Raw genomic sequence first — 24,108 nt, 5'->3', positions numbered from 1 at the left:
GAGTCGATTGTTAGCGCTGTTCATTTCCAAAAGTATAAAGGCAAACATCCGACTTTTCTTGGTGGCCCGATCGGTCCACCAAATCTTCTGTATATGAAATTTTGGTGCCCGACGTGCGTTTTTTGATGGCCCCGGCCACCGCTAGTGTCGAGACCTGACGGTATACCTGGTATAGGTACCTCCTAGCAGCAGGGTTGGCGTCTCATTCTGGCAAGAAAAAATACGAATGTATCGAACTGCGGTACGAAACGCAACTTTAGGCGACGAGTATGTCGTAAAAAACAAACTAACCAACATACAGAAAAATTGAACAAAAACAAAATCTCGGTGTTAGAAATCCGTTTCCAGAGACACTTTTACTCATTTTTTTCACACTGAAACTGAAATACAACGTGTATAATATGGCGCGACTTTTCTTTCTCACAACGCAACAGGGCGGCGTGTCGTTCTTTTGAAGGTCAAAGACGATCGTAGAGGTGCACGAGGCCGCTATCATTCTTCGTGAATGAATGGTTTCAGTAACGCGTCTGCATTCTCGGACGCATTCCGGACGCCTTGAATAGAGGATTTTATAATCCCCATTCTCGGAATACGACGAAATGCCTCTATTCACAAGGCTGAGGGAGTAACAATAGGGCATTCTCAGAGCAGGCAGAATGCGTGGACCGGGAATGAAGTAGAGAATGCCTGCATGCCGGACGCATTCTGGATTACCAGCGACTGGATGTCCGTCGCCACAGCATACAATTCATCACATTTTATTTTGCTTTCTGCAGAATGTGCGTCATCATGCGTCCCGAGGCGTCCCTCTCTGAATGGCGACTGCTGTTTTTTTAATGAATAGAAAGCGCTACTGTACTGGCAAACAAAGAAGAGAAGATTAATCATTATCTTACAATGTCTTAATGAAGTGTAAAGTTACTCTAAATACTACGGATTTGGAAGTAAAACGTGATTAGTTTTCTTCTCTTAAATGCGTTCTTTGAGACCTTCAGCAAATTGTGATAGTCCCTTACGTGCTACTAAGTAGGTTATAGCTCGTTATTCCGAAGGTTCGTTATTCCCGAATTTCATTTTCGGATTAACGAATCTCCGGAATAACGCCACAAATGTTCGGATTAATGAACCTCTATGTATAGGGAATTTGCGTGTTTCGGATCAACGAACCTTCGGAATAACGAACCTTCAGAATAGCGAACCTTCTGAATTTTGAATTGATTTGATTTGATTTATTTCATTCTCATTTTCATTTTCATTTTTTTCTTTCATTCCACAAAACATAGCACAAAGTAAATCTCAAATTCAATCATAACCATATATACATTACAAAGTATAACGATCAATGGTAATCAACAAACTTACAAAGATATGCACACATACTGGAATTACAAAGTTATGTTTGAAGGATAAAAAAATGAGGGGTGTGTAGCGTAGAATCATGAGATCACGAGCTAGTTCTTCTAGTCCATGGGCCAGGCCAGATATTGGTACCACCTGAGGTGGCAAAACCTTTTTAGTGTCGTTTTGCTTATCGGGCAGAGATATGCTTATCCAGCTATGATAGCATTTCCAAATGAGTAGCTTAGTCATAATAAATGAATTTTTAACCAATTTGGTCTCGTTATATCCCTATACTTCTGAATCGAAACTAACCGCTATTGCACTGTTCCATCGATTTAACTTCCAGGCTACTGTATTTACACGTTGTTTACTACCAGAATTTCAGTGCGCGCATTCTTTCGTCTGGCCAGCACCTGGGGTCTGGTGCATGCTTCTTTGGAAATTTCCTATAACGGGGGCCGGGGGGGGGGGGGGGGGGGGGCGTGTCGACCGCATACAATCCGTTCGTATTTTTCCCCTTATTTTTTTTCCCCTTTGCTGGTAATGAACATTTAGTTTTAACTTAACGAAGGTGAGGTGTACTCTCTAAAAAAAAATCGAGTGAAAATTTTCACTCTAAAAAGAGTGAATACAAAAAAGAGTGAATTTCGAGTGAAATTGGAGTGAATTTTGGAGTGACGTCAGGGATCAATCGAAGATTTTGGAGTGATCCCTGACGTCACTCCAAAATGAGTGAAAATGAGCATTTTCACTCAAAATTCACTCCAATTTCACTCGAAATTCACTCTTTTTTGTATTCACTCTTTTTAGAGTGAAAATTTTCACTCGATTTTTTTTTTTAGAGAGTATGTATTTTTCCCATCATTCATGGGAAGAGAAGAAGAGTGAAAGAGTGAAAGAGGGAGAAATGAAATCAGACGGGGGACACGTAGCTCAACAAGCTGTCTTTTACACCAGCATCAGTTATTATCATTGCCATCACTCAGATCATTTGGCCCTTTTCGTATCAAAATTAAGGAACACGACCACCATCATCACTCGAGATAAGCAAACTAATCACAAAGTATACCAACAACCTCTCAGACAACAACACAAACACTACAAAATACCACACAGCACACCGAAGAGGCTGGGATCGAACTTCCTTCGAAATACTATCACTACAGCAAATTGGAGAAATCGCCGTTACGAAAATGCATGTGCAGTCAACGAGACACCTGAAAGAATTTTTACATACCGGTACTTCGAAACAAAGGGAACGAATAGAGTGACATTAAACGAAAGAAATCGTACCAAACGAGGTATGAGAAACAGCGGAAATAAAACAATGAGTAGGCACTCGCCGAAGTTTGCAGCACCGAACACCACGCGAAAGTTATAAAAGTCAACACGTGGCAACTCGCTTTGACGAGATCTTTGAGACAGACATATTTTGTTCTTTGTAATCTTTGTCAGTAGACAATAAACAATACAAAACAGAAAATGAATTCGTTGGGACCGGAGAAATTAGTTTGTTATATGGGGTATTATTTTGTTATATCAGGATCTCCTATGCCTTTATCGAGTTTCCACGGTACACTGGAAACAAAGTTCGAACGCTTTTTCACATGCACAAAATACATGCAAGAACAATTATCGCAGGAGCAAATGTGTCATCATCCAGTTCATTCCCAAAATTGATTTTTTTTTTCAGTCACAAATTATCTTAAATTGTTGCGAAAATTGTCCCGAAACGGGAGAGTGCCACAGAACTTCTTTAGAGTTCTGTGGAGAGTGCCCCGTCACCTTCTTCTGAGGGAATTGCTAGTAAGCCCGACTTTTCTATGCAGCGACAGGGCTGGGTAGTTATAGTGCAATGAGTTGCCTCCTAATCCGTCTTTTGTTCGCACGAGGCATGGCATGGACATTCTGTTTTGAAATCGGCAAGCCTTAATACCATTGTCTTTGATCAAAGTTACTCTGTACAATGCACTTGAAAGTCTGTGGTGTAGGGTCATTGAGACACCTTCCTTGGCAAGACACAGTGCGATGCGTGAAAAAAAACCCAAAAGATTAGTGCTTGTTCATTAATTTTCTAGGCCACCACGCCAATGCGCTGAATACGCATTGTACACGTTGTATCACGCTATGTGCACCATCTTGTTGATGAACCGTATGAATTTGTTTATCAACTCGTTGCTGACCGTAAAAGAGAGGTGGAGATTATAAGTCACGAACTGCCAGCCGCATGACAGAAATGTACCAAGCAAGCAAACAAGCAATCACCAGTGAATGCCGTGTACAAACGCAAAAACTTGAACTGTTATAGCATAGTAAGTTGTCATATCACTACCCTGATTCAATTTTGGCTAGTCCGCAAAAAAAAAAAAAATTGACTAAACAAACATAACGACATAGTAATAGTATCGTCCAGCTTGTGTACCAGCAGCACGATTATAAAAATTCTCGAATACTACGTGTACTGAGCTACTGTAAGCGATGTACATGTTTGTTGATTTACAGATCAGCAGTTGCGATCTTAACAAATTTAATTTGTAGAGGGAGACAAAGTGAAGAAACTCGCATCTGAACCTTCACCCCTCTGAATAATATCTTTCTTTCAATGCAAAAATTGGTTGGGTATATTTAGTTATTGTTTACTATAAAACATAGTCATGTGTTATTTTTCAGGCTTTTTCATGTTATTTATTGGATTCTAAACATCTTAACTATTCCAGTTTCTTTTCCCACTGACTGATATCACAAAGTCTGCCACAACGATGTTCGCTAAAAAGTTTACGTTCCATATACGAAGAAATCACGTCTTTTAATCGAGGAAAAAACAAAAACAAAACAAAAAACAAAAACGAACGAATGTTGATAGCCAAATAACTTCACAGTTCGTTGGTGAAGTTCCTTCAAACTTTCCAAAGTAATACGTAGTTTTGAGTGTGAAATTGTCAGGATTTTGCTGTCTAACCGGGTATAGTGGCTGCATCCAAGTGAATTTGTCTGGGCATACGAGGCCTTTCGTATATTTCTGTGAGTAATAAATGCCTTCCTATACAATTTGTAGTTCAGTAAACACTTAAAATACTCAATTAAGCACACAATAATAAACTGTTCGATATTTCTACTAACGGTCAAAAGAAAGGCTATAATCAGAATCATGATCTTTGCGATGACAACTCGTGAGCTAGTTCTTCGATCGATATTTCCAGGCTATGTACACGCGGTTTATTCCAGTGCGCGCATTCTTTCGTCTGGCACCTTGGGTCTGGCACCTGGTTTTGTGGAAATTTTCCACAAGGAGGGGAGAAGGGTGGGGTGTCAAGTTTCTCGTAATGCCAGAGACTCACCGCATACACAATCTCTTTGCTTCAGTTACTGTTGTGTTTTTTCCCTTTGCTGGTAATGAACGTCTAGATTTAACTTTACGAAGGTTGCTAGCACGTGGTTCTTTTTGTTGTGAGGTGTATGTATTTTTTTTTTTTTCATCATTCATGGGCCGGAAGGGAAAGAAGTATGTTCAGCAAGCTGTCTTTTACACTCGCATTAGTAATAACTTATCATCACCATCACTCGGATCACTCAGCCTCTGTCTATAAACATTCAGAAACATGACCAACATCATCATCAATCAAAGATTATTCCTCCCGTCTATAGTTCTTTTCTGAATTATCCTCCATTGCTCGCTTTAATTATTAACAAAAAATCGTAACTGTTCGTTATACTTTGAAAGTTTGCAATTTCCGAAGTCTCGTTATTCGAAAAAAAAAATAAAAGCAACAAAAAATTGTGTTGCTGTTTTGAAGATTCGTCAATTCAAAAACGAAGGAAGGTTTGGTTTTCTAAATGCTGTTAATCCGAAAACAAAACAAATTTTTGACCACGTTATTCGTTTTCAGATTAACGAACCGTATTTCCCATTTTCAGATTAACGAACCTTCGGAATGTCACAAAATTAATGTTCGGATTAACAAACCCTAGTACATTTTCAGATTACTATAGTAACAAACATGGAATTTGCGTTTTTCGGATACGGAAGAACGAACCATCGGAATATAAGTACACCTAGTATCATCATCAGTACCTGACTCTTTTTGGAATAACAACCACCACGCAAAGAAATTAACAATGTCAAACTGAGAAACTGATTTCTTGCCTTAAAATTTTCCCTGATGCCGTCTATATATTTCTTTTCTGAATTACCCTTCCCCCTCCACTGCTCGACTGAAAAACAAACAAACAAAACAAAACATAAAGTTACAGTTCGTTACTTAAAGTTCGTTATTCCGAAGGCTATAGATTCGGAAGAACGAACCAACGGAATAAGTACATTATTCTTTCCAGAATACAATCATCACGCAAAAAAAAAAATAAACGATATCAAACTGAGAATTTTACTTACTTGTATTTCTTGCCTCAAGATTTTCACTCCCTTCTATATTTATTTTCTGAATTACCCCCCCCCCCCCATCAACTAATCGACTGAAAAAAAAAAATAAACATAGTTACAGTCATTCCAAAGGCTCGTAAATCCCAATTGACGAAGGGGGGAAAAAAGTTTCGTTTTTTGAAGAATCGTCGACTCGAAAACGAAACGGGGGTCGATATTCTCAACGTTGTTAAACTCAAAAGATAAATGAATGAATGAATAAATAAATAAATAAATAGATACATGAATAAATAAATAAATACATTTTCGTGCCGGATTAAGAGTTTTCAGACTAAGGCACCTTCGGAATAATTCCACACACTGTTAGTTAGTTAAAAGTTGATGCCTATTTATAGGTGGTCAAAACTTACGTTTGAAATGAGAAAGTGGGAGCATTTGCAGACATTTTAAAACATCCGACATTAACCTTTTAGCACTATAAAGAGCCGAAAGTTACCGTTATTCATTTCCGATTGTAAAAGCAATCATGCAACATTTACTAGTATTTTAGCACCTTACGGAGCCGAATATTACCGTTAATCATTTTCAAATGTAAAAGCAAACTACCGACATTCATTTTAGCATCTTTAGGGAGCTGAATGTTATCCTTATTCATTTCCGAACGTGAAAGCAAACATCCGCTATCTATTTTAGCATCTAACTGAGCCGATTGATACCGTTAATCATTTCCAAATGTAAAAGCAACAATCTCATATTATTTTAGCATCGTACGGAGAAGAATATTACCGGTATTCATTTCCAAATTTAAAAGCAAACATCCGACATTCATTTCATTATCATACGGAGCCGAATGTTATTTGCTGCTGTCCACTTCCGAGAGTGAAATGAATCATCTGACAATATTATTTTAGCATCGTACGGAGCCGAATAGTAGGGCCTACTGTTGTTCATTTTTAACGTCAAGGCAGATATCAGACATTTACTTTCCCATCAAACGCAGCTGAATGTTACTGTTATTCATTTCGAAATGTAAAAGCAAATATCCAACATCTATTTTAGCATCGTATGGAGCAGAATGTTACTTCTATTCACTTCCGAACGTAAAAGCAATCATATGACATTTATTTCAGCATCTTCCGGAGCCGAATGTCATTGCTATTTACTTTCGAAAGTAAAAGCAAACATTCGACATTCATTTAATCATAGTACGGAATTGAATATTATTGTTATTCATTTCCGAACGTCAAAGGGATCATTCGACATTTATTTTAGCATCTTCCGGAGCTGAATGTTATTGATATACTTTCGAACATTAAAGCAAACATCCGGCATTTATTTCACCATCACACGGAGTTGAATATTATTGGTATTCATTTCCAAACGCAAAAGGGATCATTCAACATTTACTTTAGCATCTCCCAGAGCTGAATGTTATCGCTAATTTACTTTCGAACGTTAAAGTAAACATCCGGCATTTATAGCATCTTCCGGAGCTGAATGTTATTGCTATTTACTTTCAAACATAAAAGCAAACATCAGACAGTTATTTTATCATCGTACGGAGTTGAATATAATTGTTATTCATTTCCGAACGTCAAAGCAAACATCAAACATCAATTTTAATGAATCAATGTTACTGTTATTCATTTCGAAATTTGAAAAGCAGACATCCGACAATTATTTTAGCATCGTATGGAGCAGAATATTACTGCTATTCGCTTCCGAACGTAAAAGCAATCATGTGATAGTTACTTTAGCATCTTCTGGAGCCGAATGTTGCTATTTACTTTCGAAAGTAAAAGCAAACATGCGGCGTTTATCTTATCATCGTACGGAGTTGAATATTATTGTTAATCATTTCCGAAAGTCAAGGCAAACATTCGACATTTATTTCAGCATCTTCCGGAGCCAAATGTTATCCTTATGCATTTCCGATCGCAAAATCAAATATCTGACATCAATTTTAGCACCGTATGGAGCTGAATCTTACCGTTATTCATTTATATAAATATAAACAAACATCCGACGTTTATTTTAGTATCATACGAATATTATCATTATTCATTTCCAAAATTAAGATGAAACATCTGACATTAATTTTAGCATCTTGCGGAGCCGATTGTTGCCGCTGTTCATTTCCAAAAGTAAAGGCAAACATCTGACTTTTTCCTACGGGAGAAACAGGACGACTTCGTAATACACTGTATTCAGTTCTTGAGTCACTTGACAGATAAAAAAGATCTCACCTCATGCATGCAAAATTTTACATGTATGGAGCTGCCTAATTAAGGCATACATTCGCGTATGAGTGTAGACCTACATGTGTTTTCATAAACCCTCTTCGATCGCTACTTTCAAAGTGTTCCCCGTTCAGTGAGATCACACCCCATAATTACGTTTTCTTTTCACCATCTTATAGCCAAACGAAACGCAAATCAACTCATAACCAATGTTGAGACAAAGGAAAGCGTCGGGACACGTCGCTCATCGTCGGGCTATCACGAGCATCATTTGTAATCAGGAGAGGTGCGTCTGGACACGTCGCTCGCTATTCAATTTGAGCACTGGCCGTGACCATTCAGAAATCTCGCTACATCTCAAGCGCCATGTCCCGAAACGTCGGCACTATTAAATCGAACACTTGCGTGAGCGGAGGTCACGCAACATAGAAATAATCAACAGCTTCTTCTGAGGGTGTCGGCAAGTGTCAGCAAGCGTCGGCAAGCGTCGCGGTATCATCAAAATGATGGCGCGTACTGCTTTGACCGACGCTTAGCGACGGAGTAAAAACATACTGCGACGCACTTCATTGTTCTCGCAATAAGTCTCCGTCGCTGAGTGTCGCTCTCCGTCGCTCGCAGTCCCTAGTTTACCAGGTGCGCCTAAACTCACATAAAAGTTTCATTTTAAATAGTATGTTAGATGTATGTTGAGCAGTAGTTTGTGGCAAGCTTTTATAATAGTCAAAGCTTTCGTGCAACACAGTCCACTTGAATACGGGTTGAATTGTATTTACATGATATATAGTGGCAAATAACTTTACATACATATCCTATGAATTGGCTAATTTTAGTGGGGACGTTTGTGCTTGCAAAAAGGCTCTCAGCCTCTTTGAATCACTTACTTTAAGGCTTGATACCATCAGTGTAATTCCAGTATAAAATCTATTGTGCTTCGATGGCACTACAATCAACAACATGACCGCATCACACAAAGTGAATGCACAAACTGAAGTACAACCTCCCTACATAACTGACACCCAACAGTATCATATCTAATTATCATAATGTCCATGATGTGGATGGCATATGTTTAAACTTCACACACAGTCTTATGTATTGCATACAAAAGAGCCAAAAAGGGGGGCGGGGGGGGGGGGGGGGGGGGGGGGCACAGAAAGCCATCCTTCACGGCTTCAGCAAATAACCAAAGAGCAAACACAGGCTCTGGTATTTGCTGTTCATATTAATATCAAAAGCTACACAACAAATTCTTCACAAAGTGTCATCAAGTTCCCAGTGAAATTGCAAGCTTGGCAGAAACTGATGCACACCGGTATTCTCGTTCCTCCTCAAAGGTGGTTTGCCCGGATATATTGACCACACAGCATACAGTGAGATAAAACACAGAACCTGCTGACATGGCTTTGGACAGGTAATACATACAATTTTGTACTTCTCACCTTAAATCAAAGATGAGAAGCACCTGACACCTACAATGTTCATAGAAATTTAACATGTAGTCAAAGGGGCCCCTCCATATTCTTATCACAGCTTTGCTCTTCTCCATCTGGCCAAAGAGCTGTAACCATGACAACCAACAAAGAGGGAGACAGGTATAATAACTATTTGAATGGGTTAAAAAAAGCCCCTTCTCATGTCAATACTAGCAGAACTGATATTGCAAAATTTCATAGGCCCACGCACAGAAAAAAAGGAAGGAAATTGTGAAAGAAAGAGGAAACCGTACTCACCTCTGTTAAACTGAAAAAGAGCCCCACTGCTCCAGATATTTTTAATCCTTGTGCGTATCCTGCGTCCATTTTACCTTGACACGTAATATCTGCACATTTCTACAAAGGCAAGCACAGGGAGTATGAAGGTGAAGAAATCTTGGATTCCTATTAAAGCCAATATAGCTTCAAAACATTGCTAGTACAATAGAAATTGAATTTAAATAAATCTTGGCAATGCAAAGTACCAGAGGGAAACAACAGAAATTGATAAAAATCTTTATGGTATATTTATCCCATTCAGAGCAATAATACACATTATCCCCCCTTAAATAAAAAAGAAAAAAATACACACACACACACAAAACAAATAAGGAAAAAAGTCTTCAAAAGCATTGCAAAATCTACTTGGAATCAGCTGTTGAATGATCTTGCTTTTTTCAAAGGTAATGTAGTGTAGCAGGTGATCATTATATTGCTCCACACAAAATATACCTGCTCACATTCTGGCTGATCATATTTTCATGAAATACATTTATCTCTGAGTATGAGACAACCTGTAGAGATGATGGTACCATTATGACTGACATCAGGATAGGGTTTCCTCACCTGTCCGTCTTTATTTGTATTTGTTGGACATGGCGGATGGCTGGTGTCATTAGCGTCGAAGCCACAGCAGCAGAAGTTGTTTTGGATGTCTGTCTTTGTGCTGTTGCTGGAACGCTCCCACGACATCTTGACGAGCTGCGACCGTTGGTCTTCCCCGCAGGCCAGGGCGGCAATGGACACCGAGAATTGGATTAGGAAGACTAGGAACAGGATCAGCATGTACTGGGGTGTAGAGATTTCGATGAGCACAAGGATAAGATGGGGTCAAGGATGAAACGCTGCAATAGAAAGAGTCGGATTGATGACAAAATAAAGTTATCCCTCTATCTAATCCCCAATATGTCTCTGTGAAGATGATGATTTTGATGCTGCTGAACTTCACACTGAGCAGTTGATATGTTTGATTGTGAACGGCACAACCTATAGGCCTATCAAGCCCATGTAAAAATATAAAAACACTTCTACTCCAACTCTGTATTACCTTGTATATGGATTAGCAAAAAACAATTCCAGGGATTGGATAAAACGATCATGTAATAGTGGGTTATATGCTTTGTTCTCCCATAGGAAAACTCTTTGGTGTAGAAAAAGGAAATGTTATAACACCCGGGCCCCGTTTTATCAAAAGATAAAATGGATTGTAAATTCCCTTTACCACACAGGCTGCCATAGACTTATGATAGAAAAATAAATCAATATAACTCTTCATAAAACAGGGCCCAGATTTTATATTTTGGCACTATCAGTATTCTATACCTGATCAGAAACTGAGGGATTGATTATTTGTAATATATTAAAAAGTTGACTTTGAAAAAACTAATAAATTTGGATTTGTAAATTTATATGTACTGCACAGCTGGCAAAAGCTAAACTGTGCACAGACACTGTACTCTTGATGGATACAGCTGTACTGTGCATTCATAGTACTCACTCAGTGTGCAAGAGAATTGTTGTCATCGCATAAATGTAAAAACTCCAATGGTGGTGGTGCTGTTTAATTTCAATAACGCATTGACAACGCCGCGTTGGTGCACAGTGCAAGCTCAATTTGGTCGTACACAAAAAGCATCAAGCAATATTTCTATCTGCAAAATACCATAACTTTCTAGATTTTCTCAGTACAATTGTAATTGTTACTTGTAGGTGTTGGGGGGAAACAAGATATCAACTGCAAGCTCTGAAACGTATTTCCGTTGTGGCATGACAATATTATTCTGAAGGAAATTAAGTTGATCAATATTATTCTGGTCACAACAAAAGAGGAAAATAAGGTGTGATTACTGCATCTGTATGCTCTACTCGTGCTTGTTGCATGGTAACTACACATTACCAGAATTGCACAAGTAAATACCGGTACTGAAAATGTGGCCCCGCTTGACATCCGCATGCTGCGTGTAGGTGTGTATAAAGATCAACTCGTTCACTTGCACATACATGTACACTAGCACACTGGCAGCATATGGACCGGACCGCTAGTGATGAGATATCTACTATGCAAGTGACAGGAAGAATTCTTGAAAAGGATACGAAGAAGAGACAGACTTGGTGATGCTTGATGGCACCCACAAGTCCCACCATAGCCACCAGGAGGAGAAAGATGCCGCAGGCGATGATCCCGCCGATGATGTACAGACTGGATACATACGATGCCGACTTCGCTAGGGATGGGACGATGATGAGAATAAGGGCAACAAGCTGGAGGGGAGGTACAGAAAACCACACATGAAGTTCCTCACAACAAATATCAATTAACTTAACTGGCCTATTAATTGTTGTATAAAGTGCACTCCCATTATAACGAACATGGTTATAACGAAATTGCAGTTACAATGAAATAAAAATTCAGGCCGCAACATTATGGCTTCTATGTTTTTTACTGTGTATTTGTTCGGTTATAACGAAATTTCGATATAACGAAAGAAAACTGCCAGTCCCAAGGACTTTGTTATAACGGGAGTCCACTGTACAGTGTACACGTTGCAAGCAAAGTCATTACTGTATGAGGGTATAATATATTGTACAAGTATTTTGCAGTCAGCTGCACCATGTATATGGGTCAACCCAGGAACAAAAATATTGTCTGAATTATTAAAGAGAGTTTAGAAATGCTGCTTTGTGTAAACTCAACGAAGGTCATTATGTACCTACAAGTGTACACATCACATTTGTACATTATGTACTTGCACACACTTGTACAAATGTACATCACTCTTGATTCAAACTTCAATACAGATTCCAGACCTGTATAAAAGCATTGTCTGAAGGAAGCTATTAAGTTTTTATCACTTGCATGTGAGTGACCTGTGATTCAATGTTCCTACATTATCTAAAACAGGAATTGTATGCAAAATGTAAATGACAGTATTCATACATTGTACATGTACAGTATCCCGATAACATATTTATAAAAAAAGCGGTGCATTGTCCCAGATGTGGAAATTTGATACTCAGAGCACTCTCTACTGAGTCCTTTCATGCAATCAAGCTGGATACCCCTTCCATTTCATACAAGAGTATACACTAAATCCACCCATTGCCATCTGCTGTACAATGTAATTCTTCTCTACAGCACCACTCTAGTGAGTTCCTGACCTTTGCTAAGTCAATACCTGGAACCTGACAGGTCTACACATTGAGGGAACCCCCACCCCATCCCCTCAAAAGAAAAAAAAAAAGAAAAAAAAATGGTCCACGCTTCTAGCATGCCACAATACACTGTAGTTTCTGGTATTGTTGACTGGCCCCATTCTCACCAATTCATCTGAAATTACTGCCTTTCTACAGAATATGTGCAGCAGTTGTATTCAGGTACATGCATAATGTTCTCACACAGCTGCGCACACATGAAACCCCCTACTCCATGAACTTGGTTATACATTTTGTAGCGTCAGATGTTGTTGTTGCATCTGCTATTGTATTTCTTGTATTGTCTTCACATTTCTTGATCACTATCAGTGCTCATTTCCGTCATGTTTGCACATCTATTTCCAGGAACTATGAGATCATCTTGTACATTAAAAATTGAGAGGAAGGGAGGGAGACACACAATATGTTCCACAGAAATATTTACATACATGCTGCATACATGTATACCCACTCACAAAAACTTGTCCAAAAACAAATACTTTTTTTTTTGTTAATACCAAAACTGCTTGATTCACTTGTTCTCAAACAACTTTGTTTCGACTGGTCAAATAAGTAAGTACAACTGTACCCGATATAAACAGCTAGAATAAAAGTGAGGTTGACCAAAGGCTGTCCTGACCCCCCCCCCAAAAAAAAAAAACAACAACAACAACAACCAAACAAACAAACAAACAAATAAATGATGAGCACGGGGCAACTATCATAGTTTGATCTAGCCCACAGGAACCACCAAAAACAAAGCACTTTATTGTGGTTGCCTGACTGGCTATCAAATGTTACTGTGCATCACAAACCCAACAAAAAGTTGCATCACATGATTTTATGTGAGGACTCAAAAAAGATGAAACTGGTAAACCAAGTCAATCTTGGGTTTTTCATATTTTCTGAAAGAGCTATTCTTCTTCTACATTATTCCAAAGTTTGGGATCATAGAGTGAATGAGAAAGTGTGTTTTTAGCAGTTTTTCTAAAACAGATCTTTATTCAAAGTAGTGAGATCAGGCATGTCTTAGAGGCCCCTTTTCCTTTCTTGATAATCCTTTGCACACTCTTCACTTTCAACTCTTAAGAACTTCTGAAAGGATCACTACTACTGCTTTGAAAACTGGCATCAATCATGGACAGAATGTGTTAATAGAGCGTGCTAAATTTCAGCTTAATCTGATAATCCCTTCATTGTTGCTGCTTCTGTGGTTTACATCCTTCTTTTTGTCTCATTCATCGTGCAGCTAGCATGGTTTGGTATACAAAAGATTAAGCGCTTGAAGAGACTGTGTTCATCAGGACCTCTTTTCTCAGTTCACACTTTTCCAGAGTGTGTGCGCTGTTTCCAATATTTGGATTTGAATTGAGTTTAAACACATCATTTTAAAGCTTAGAGTCTGCTCTTTCAGAATTTGCCCTTAACTAAAAATCCATGTCTGGTGACTTTTTATTAGGGTAGTTTTGAGATGCAGGGTCACAAATCATCAAGCTACATCTACTGTACTAGGTTAAAATATGAACACCCACTATTAAGGAAGTACAACATACATGTACATGTAAGTTTGTCAAAAATTATGTTGTCAGTTTGGTTGATCTGCTTCAAACATGATTACCTCTATCTTCCTTACTCATTTCTTATACATGTATGCCTTTCAACATCTGCAGGTCCACATTAGTACACAGTGCATATACATGTGTACATACAGTGTACAGCGCATGGATGTGCACAGCTTGTATAATACACCAGCATGTCCCTCGTGTGGAGAATGCATGAATACACGACCCCATAATTACCATGGTTCCAAAGGCATTAGAGATTACTCCATTTCACTAATGGCCTGTGGGATGCCCTCCCAAGGACACGCCACAATTTGTAGTGTGAACCTAGTGGAAGCACACTTGAAAACATGCATTGCAGGTCGAGTATAGTGGAGTAACAACTGCACTGCCTCGATCTGTTGTAATATTGCACAACTGAATTGCTTGCAATCGCCGTTGTGAAACACATTTTTGTTTTTCATTGTGTCGTACACAGGTTGTACACATGTAGCATCTTCAGACAGTGTCACTGATTACTCTCCTTGCCTTCCACAAACCATACATCTCATACAACATCTCATACAACTGCTGCACTATACACTGTACACCCCACCCATGGTCTGTCAATTACATGTTCAGCTCTGAAGTACAGTATACAAATGTAGGCCTACAGCTGTATCAAAAAACAATGCTCATTGCGTTAATATGCATTATATCCCACTGTATGTATGCATGTTCATGTACATACTACTACAGTTGTAGACAGGTTTATTGTACAGCACTGTTTCGTATGCAACTTGGTTTATTGGAAAAAGTACTTTACGATACTGTATACAGAAATGTACTAAAAGCAAAGTTTGGTCGTGTAGTGTACATTGTACATTGTACAATGTACACATATTACATTTTGAATTAGTTAAAGCCTTTCAGCTGATAAATGCACACCAAAAATCCAAAGAATGTGATCAGAGAACACCTGGAGAACACATGTGAACGCAAGTTGTTCTAGAAGTCTTTTGATGCACAATGCCACAAAACTACAGCATACATTTGTACCTCATCATGCTTCTATTACATTCACAACCTGGGTTTGTTTGTTTGTTTGTTTGTCTGTTTGCCTGCTTGCTTGTTTGATTGTTTGCTGTTGGGATTTTTTCAGGGGGGGGGGGACTGTTTGAAAGAACAAAAAATAGCTGATATATAATAAACAGAACAGGATAAATACAGTAAACAAAGCAGCCTTGGTTTGGCAACCTTTTGTGCAATCTTAACAGTTCAATTGAAAGTCACAGTAGTTATATGCAACGTTACATGTACATTGTACAAAAAGTAGATTCACAATGTCAGTCTATACATGGTCATAATGGCAAGTTGAAGTAATGTTTGCAATTCTTCAGACAGACTGGAAGGACAAAGTTGTAATTCAATAATTAAAAAAAAAAAAAAAGCTTGGGGGCTTTACAAGTTTTCAGAAATAAAATATGTACAAAACTGTATACTGTGTATGTACCCGTCTGCACATAGTATCTACCGGTACTTGGGTTTGTAAAGTTACCAAATGTACTGGCACTATTCAAAGCGAACTGAAGTGGCCCTAAGCATTGCTAAACAGCATGAGCATAATGTTAGTACAATACACGTACAATGTACCTATGTATGTACCACCAGCATTTAGCAACCAGCAACAGCCACAGTAAATTAGCAATAAAGTCAACAGACAAGAATCACATCCATAATGTGTTCCACCTTGACCTCTCTACTTCAGGCAAAGACAAGTAAAATGAAAACGAATGAACGAACAAACTAACAAACATATACAGCTGAACAGAAGAAGAACTCATCTGATTAAAAGGCAAAAACAGTAATATTCACAGAATGTAACCTCCTCTTGGATTCCTTTTTTACCAGAAACTGAATGCTGACTGGTGTTATGCTCAAGTTGACTGTTCAGAGGACAAAAGAATATGACAAAACTCATTGGGCATATTTGTACTTGGTTTTGTAGCAATGGAAATTCAAGGTGATGTGAGATGATCCACAGTGATGCACGGTGATGGCGATCTCTGTAGAAACACATTGGGTAGAGGGTGATGCGTGGTAAATGCAATGTGATCCGTCGTCCACCTTTTGAGGTGGTCGATGCGTAGTGCAGTAAGGGACAATCTTTATAATATTATTTCTTACGATATCTATGCATAAATAGTATGCACAATCGGGCCTGCAACTGATTTTAAAGTTTTAATAGTGTACAATATATTTTGACAATGCATCGGCCAGCAATTTGTCTGCAATGGAATGATATGAGGAGATTAAGAAAACATTAAAAAAATCACAGAAAAAAAAAAAAACATTGATAAACTTGTACACGTGTAGCATTGCATACAGAAAGCTACCAAGGATCCTGTTCATTTCCCTCTTTGTGCTGGGTTTAAGAGGTCAGTTCAGGACAAAAGTTCCCGGATGTTTGACCTCGCGAATGGAAAAAAAAAAAAACTTATTTCCCGTTCCCTTTAACTTGATCATGCCAACACTCAGCCCAGATCTTGAATCTAAGAATAAGATGCACACACACTAAATACGCCCATACTGAATAAGCAATGAATTTAAAAATATCGCCATGGGTGTACGGCAGTTGCACAATTACAATGTACAATGAGTATAATGAGTATAAGGCCAGGTTAAAAAGTCATCTGTTGAAGTAATGTATTTTCTGTTCGAATTTCTTGTACTGCATGTCATTTTGTAATGCGCAGTAGAGTATATTATTATAGTAGCTGCGCAATATAAATCTCCTTTATTATGATGATATTATTATTATTATTATTATTATTATTATTATTATTATTATTATTATTATTATTATTATTATTATTCTGTATGTACAACCATGTGATACAGATCGTTTCCCCCCCCCCCCCCCCCCCCCCGACCTATACAGATCTACTGTACATGTACAGCAGTCATCACCAGCAGCATAATCTGGCACACTACAACCATGTACGTATGTAGGCCCTATGTCTAATATTTTGCACACACAGCTTGCCAGAAAATTGGCTCTGTATTGACTGCAAGCAACATGTATGACATGGGTGGATTGATATCCCTTTTCCATATTAAATCTTATCCAGTCACATCAGTCTTTAACAGCTGATTTTTCTGTACTAGATACATGCACGAACTTTCTGTACCAGTACCATTGCTAGCAGTGGTTCCATTTTTATAAGTAAAAAAAAAAAAAAATCATAAGATTTGGTTGGCTTTAATCGTTGCGAAGCCAATTTATGCTTTTATTCATCGATTTTGTGAAATTAAGTATTCAATTTATCTTGTGGTTGGCAGCAGAGAGCAGTCTAGAAATCTGATTTTTATGACCTTTTTTTTCAAGCCGTCTTTAACTCCATGTTACAATTTTCTAACACAGTCATGCTCACAATTCAAAGTTTGCACACAAATGGGAGCTGTTTAGGCAAGATTTTGGCAAATTTCCCTGCAGCGCCGGTCCGCAGCAACAACGTTTTGCCAGAACAGGCCGCAGCAGCTGTGAGCACACCTGACTCCATACACATGCAAGCACTGTCGAGCATGCAAAACTACAACATAATATGCTAAGGACAAATTGGGGGGGGGGGGGAGGGTCTATGTGTGGTTGTGGTATTGAAATGCTGTATTCTGCACAAATACAATTGTTAAAGCAGATTTTAAAAAAAAGAAGAAGTTTATAGGTCTATCTACATATGGTTGGAACCTGAAGTAACTACTAATTGACTGCTTTTTTTATCAAATACCTTCAAGTATCTTCTAGAAAATATTCCTCAGTTCACCTTTAATCTCACTTCACTGCAGCAGAAAATACTGTAGATTCATATCCCGGGCTCAGATTATTGACTCATATTATACATACAGACAAGCGCAAGTGATATTTTTTATTATATTCCACATACTAAAAATGTTGCAATAGGATTGGTTCAGAGCTGATCACATGATGAAGCGTAGTTTTGCCCATCACATCACTTGAGAAGAAAAGTTCGTTACACTCTATGTTGACAGTCCCTTCTGTTTCGCTGATCTCCACACAGTCCATATAGTCCTAACGCAAGATGAGTACGCACGAAATAAAAGTGTGTTGCACTGTGGACTATCATGTGACCTAGGTCACTTGATAGTACACAGTGCAATGCACTTTCACTTCGGTGCCGCGCGGTGCGCGCAGCAACTTCATTGTTTTGTCATCTACGCGCACACGTAGCCTAAGCCCTAAGGATACCTAAAGACAGCTAAAACGGTTTCAGATGTGGAATAAACTGGGAATTCCTAGGACCCTAGATGTGGAATATAAAGCAAATAATCAACTTTTAGTTTCAGGCAATGAGACAAACTATCACTTCCTCGGCGATCTGAATGTGTACGCTATCTTCCTCAGCTGCACTTCGGAAAGATAGCTACATTCAGATCGCCTCGGAAGTGATAGTTTGTCCCATCACCTTCACCAACGTTGATTATTTGCTTACTGTACGCCGGTGCAAGCTCATTATTCTAACCAACCCCCTGTTCTCCACTGATAAAGCATGGCATCTAGTGAATGGCAAAGACGTGTTTCATTTAACATCACTGCCAGCAATTATGTGTATAAACTGATGAGGATTTTCTTCAATTCTTTTTCCTTCTTTTTCCTCAGGTTATTGATCTACAATGTACATGTATGTACATGTACTCTCCTCATTTCTCCTGATTTGTATTTATGTTTGAATATTTCAGCGTATTGCGCCCCATCTCATGCGAACATTTGATCTTTATACGCAAGAAAGCCATTTCGCGAGGGTGGTCAATCTAAAAATAGATGATCATAAATGACTACTTTCAACTTTATAGTAGACTTACAATATATTGCAAAGCAAGGAGGTTCTAACTGGTACACATAACTCTAAATGTACTATTTTTTTTTTGCACAATTTATCTTCATGCAAAATTTTAGTTTTACTGTTTGATGTTGAATAGAAAATTAATATTGGCATCCACACCAAGGTTCGACCTCCCATGCCAAGATGTTTTGCCACAAGCCCAAAGTTCAACTCTGCGCAAAAGCAAGGTTTCTACTACAAACTATACACAGCCCAGAGTCCGCACAGCGTCTGGTCGGGCTTGGTTTCTACTCGTAGCAGGCGGTCAAATTTTGGATGGCGTTGTGGTCGAATTATGGGCACCTTGCGTTTATTACTAGATCTTGATCTTGTCTACTCTAGTCTAGATCTAGTTGTCAGCTTGACTGAAAGATCGGTCTGTATCTTGTCATGGGGATAGGATATGTTCTGCGGAGACTGGCATGTCTGGCTCCACGAAATCCCCTCCTCCTGTCTATGGAGGAGAGCCCAGACAGTAAAAAAATGATTTTAAAAAATCCTCGGGATAGACGGATGTTTCTGAGGTCTGCCCAATTACTGTTGCTTGTTGTTTATACACAGGCACCTGCTAGTGCTAGCTAGGCCTTTTCTTACGTATACCATAACTGAGCTTTGATACTAGTCTAGATAGATTTTATAGACAGAAAGATCCATCTGTCCGGAGGAGTCTTTTATTTTTTGACGTTATCGCTCTCCTCCGTATATTACAGTGGTATAGGAGGGGATCCGTGAAGCCAGACGCAGTCTCCACGGAACATATCCCCGACAACCGGCCAGATACAGACTGATCTTTCGGTCAAAGATTTTAACGTTACTTTTAGGCATGCCTTATTTTTAATAGCACTCTGCACCATCCATGGCACAGCACAGCCCTCCACAGAACAGTGACAAGTGTCTTCGCTTTTGGGAGAGTAAAATGTTTAGATTCTACTTTAATATTCACAAGGTTCATTAAGGAAATTACACTTGACATGTATCTCCACTCCAGTATCCAATACACTGTATGTGACACCAAAGCAGCATATATAGGCCTACATCATATACTAATACTTAGTTATAGATATAAAGATATTAATTTTGCTCTCCACATCCCACAATATCAAACAACACCCCCACACTCTCACCACATACCACAGCAGCACAGGCCCATACACAGGCGCAGGACACATCATATCTTGATCGTCATTTAGGAAACGTGTACTGTTGTAGGGAACATCTTGAAATTTTGCACTTACAATGTACAAACTATTTAGCGCGATGAGCGCATTTTTGCTGCAGGCAAACCCGCCACACACCATGGTGGTTCCGTTCCTTTTGACGTCTCAGAGGTAATCACAATTTGCTGCTGGAGAAAATCTTAAGCACATACAACTTGCCAGATGTAAATGACTGCACCACATCACAATCCATAGACAAGCAATAAGCTAGTTTATAGTACAGTAGTAAATTCTACGTTACCCATAAACCAGATTGCATGCTCTACACTAGTATGTGATCTTTACACGTTTCACCATTCTCGATGTGTGATCACATCACGCGAGGAAGGGATGTACGGAGTACGTGCGCGCACACGTACATAAGTTATGTACAACTACTAACAAAGCGCGGCGCTCTATCATCTTTGCTCTGTTTGCTACTACGAACAGTTCAACGTAAAAATTAATAATGTACAACACGCAGCCGTTTGCCTGAAATTTTTTTTTGTTAAAAACTTTATGGGAACTGGGAAGAAGTGACTCTTGAATAGTAGTTTACCAAGAAACTCGAAATTAAGCAGAGTATATTTATTTGATATTTTGGATCAAAACTGTGTAAAAAAAAAAGGGGCGGGGCGAGAAATCTTGTGGTTGGTGCGATGTTAAGGAGGTCAGGAACTGTGCGAAGTATAAGAAAATGTTGTCATAAAAAGTGATGTTATATTCCAAATAAAAGTTAGTATATCTAGGATTGTCAAACATGCCATAAAATAGCTTAATGTAGACGATTATAGACATGATCACGTGAAGCCTTTTCAATTATCAATTACTAGGGGTTTCATTTTGTTCTGGATAATGCTTGATATAACTTCATTGTTTTATACTACATCCCCAAATAAACACATCTCTCAAAATGAAATTGCAATACGTTTAACTAAAAGATATTCCTCTGGATTTGTTGTTTGTTTATTACAGCACAGATTATCCAGTGTGGGGTTGCGCACATGCAGTGGGCGTGATTGTACATTCACATGCATGACAGTATGAGAAACGAAAAATCATATGCTGTAGATAGTCTTACCGGTTTGGCGACGAATCCCATCCATTCATTAATTTGGATGCAGTACTTTTACAAACTCATAAATTAGATAATGTTAAGAGATATTTCAGAACTCGCCCAAACACTTTAAGAATAAATGAATTATTCAACTCTAGAAGACCGCCAACACTCATGAACTTGGCAATATTTGCAAGGAGATGATTCTCCGCTTTTTATATTATGCTCTATAATAAACAGCCTATGTTAATGTATATTAGTTTCACTGTCGCTTATACATTGGTATTACAGTTTCAGCCAAAGCGATTGTTCTTTTCGTTTTCTTGTTCAAGCATATTTGATATCGAAAATTTATCGTTAGCATTCATTCATCGTTTTGTAAATATCCTTATTAATATTGTAAATAGTTATGAAACTTTATTATTGATTGTATTTCTAATGCGTTCCCCAATATACCTGGTATGGATGAAAAGGGAAAATAAAAGGATAAATATTGTCATTGTTCGTGTCATTACCATTGCCATGTCAATTATTGTCAATCTATTGCCCCTATGTTACATGCGTATACACTTTCGTGAGCGAAGAGTAAAAACAACTTTGTTTGCAAAACATAGTTGTTTGCTTGCCAAAGCGGGGCAACAATGGCAAAATGGCATTGCTCGGATTCAGATGTCTGATATGGTTAGTAATGTGATGGCTTAACTGACATTATTGCACTTACAATATTATTGTATTAGGAAAAAGAGCGCATCGAAATGTAATTATGATTTATGTATAATTCTTCTTCTCTTGCATGCATTCTACTTCCATTCTCCTCTACCTTCTGAAATTCTTCTCAGTTTCTTTGACATTCTCCTCCTCATCCTTCTTCTTTTTCCTTTTCCGTCACATTCGCCTTCATCTCTCATTTAATTTCTATCATAGCTGACAAAATCAAAGGCACTATAAACCTTGATATGCACTTTGTGTTGGGTTTTATTGTTTGACTTCGGGAATCTGCTTGATCATCGTGGCGATTGGTGTCTCTTATGAATTTCAATCATGTAAGTAGACTGTTATACTATCAAGAAAGTCTTTTGGGGAAAGAAGGAGATACTAAACAATTGTATATGCTTGAGCATAATAAAGGCATGAAAGTTATTCTGTCATTCTTCTTCTTCTTCTTCTGATTAAGTCTGCCTCCTTCAATAGACTGAAGATTCTTGCAGACTGGTGCTATTTACATTATAATACAATTTATTTACAGATATTTACAAGCACATAGAAAATTTGACGAAAATACTAGCCACTGTGATCAACCGTTAGACGGTTTCGAAATGATCCCACAGATGGCGCTGAAACAATTTCTGACGACAGGGAATTCCAGTTCCTTACAGTTCTTGGGAAGAACAACCTAGAACAACCTGTTTAGCGGTCAGCGCAGATGAGTTCATCATTATTTGCAAACCGTACATATTGATACCTATATTTTAGGTGCTGTTGGTGAAACACACAAGAGCCATAACCAGCACTGTCATGATCGCGAGACGCCTGGAACCCTAATTTTGCTCCAGTTATTAGCTTCTGTCAATCTCTATTTCACATTTTTTTTAATCTATTGATCTTAAAGACGTCACTGATCATTCTTTTGGATACTGTGATGAAAGCAATTCATACAATGCAATTATTGTATGTGATAAATGAGTTTAGCCGTCATGTTAAAGAAAAGAACAATGACGATTAATATTATAGTAATACATGTAATGGTGAGAGATGCTGATTTAGTATAACTTCGAAAAGGTTGTTCTTTTTTGTCTTTTTTTCAGTTGCTGTTCTTCAACCAATCTATGCATTCTCACTTCGATTTTTATTTCTACGAGCACTTGAGAACGCATAATAACAACAACAACAACAAATTCCACTGAGTAAGAACAAAAAAAAAATAGTAAGTCGCGAAGCTTGGTCGGAATAAAGGCTGTACTGTTCCTGGTTTTGGAGGTGATGTGAACAGAGCTATACGTGCATCCATGCGCTCAGTGTGCTTGCCCATCTAGCGCCATCTACGTTCGTTATTAAGCGACTCAATCGGGAACCGACTTTGTTTTTTTCTACTTCTTCCCCATTTTCAGTGAGCAAAGTAGACGAAGGAGGTAAAAAAAAAAATGTCAGGAATTCGTGAGATCCATTTTGAAATTTACGGACAAAGTTATCTACATCCATCTACTTCTCTGAGGAGGATGTGTTCGAATTGACTCATCATTTTGGGGGATACCTATCAGGATTGATAGTTTGTATTATGGGCTTGTACACTCGTCTGTCAGGATGATGGTTAGGTATCAGCAAATGATCATGTTCTAGCAATGACGACGATATGATTATGATTTGTCAGCTCAGGCATTTAGTTTCTATGCCATGTTATACGTATGATAAATCCTACGACAGAGTTCTGCTCAACAGAGAGCAAAAATGCTCCTTAAAGTGAAATCATAGGGGGTGTTTCATCAACGTTTGTCAGCGCTGACAACTTGA

The 24,108-nt window shown here is 38.4% G+C and overlaps 1 protein-coding gene across 1 annotated transcript; it reads right to left on the bottom strand.

Moving 5' to 3' along the window:
• Positions 1–9,589: 9,589 nt before the first annotated feature.
• Positions 9,590–20,837, bottom strand: LOC139739090 (tetraspanin-31-like). The gene is made up of 4 exons (XM_071649709.1): positions 20,583–20,837; positions 11,808–11,975; positions 10,281–10,502; positions 9,590–9,791 (listed from the first exon to the last, which is right to left on the bottom strand). Exons 1-4 carry the CDS (start codon positions 20,643–20,645, stop codon positions 9,630–9,632), a joined length of 615 nt encoding a protein of 204 aa, XP_071505810.1. The 5' UTR covers positions 20,646–20,837; the 3' UTR covers positions 9,590–9,629.
• Positions 20,838–24,108: the final 3,271 nt, after the last annotated feature.

Source organism: Diadema antillarum, unplaced genomic scaffold, assembly GCF_040938485.1.
Source record: "Diadema antillarum isolate AM-2024a unplaced genomic scaffold, OU_Dant_1.0 seq00000782_RagTag, whole genome shotgun sequence".
In the NCBI taxonomy this organism is placed as follows: domain Eukaryota; kingdom Metazoa; phylum Echinodermata; class Echinoidea; order Diadematoida; family Diadematidae; genus Diadema; species Diadema antillarum.
Note: the sequence above shows the minus strand (reverse complement) of the source record. Positions and strands in the feature narration are given on the sequence as shown.

What these genes read in the sequence shown, in the direction of transcription:
- LOC139739090 (XM_071649709.1), bottom strand. Translation starts at nt 20,645, where the DNA reads ATGGTGTGTGGCGGGTTTGCCTGCAGCAAAAATGCGCTCATCGCGCTA. An exon ending in CGCTAAATAGTTTGTACATT is followed by an intron (nt 11,976 to 20,582) that starts GTAAGTGCAAAA and finishes CCTCCCCTCCAG; the next exon opens with CTTGTTGCCCTTATTCTCAT. An exon ending in ATACAAATAAAGACGGACAG is followed by an intron (nt 9,792 to 10,280) that starts GTGAGGAAACCC and finishes TTGCCTTTGTAG; the next exon opens with AAATGTGCAGATATTACGTG.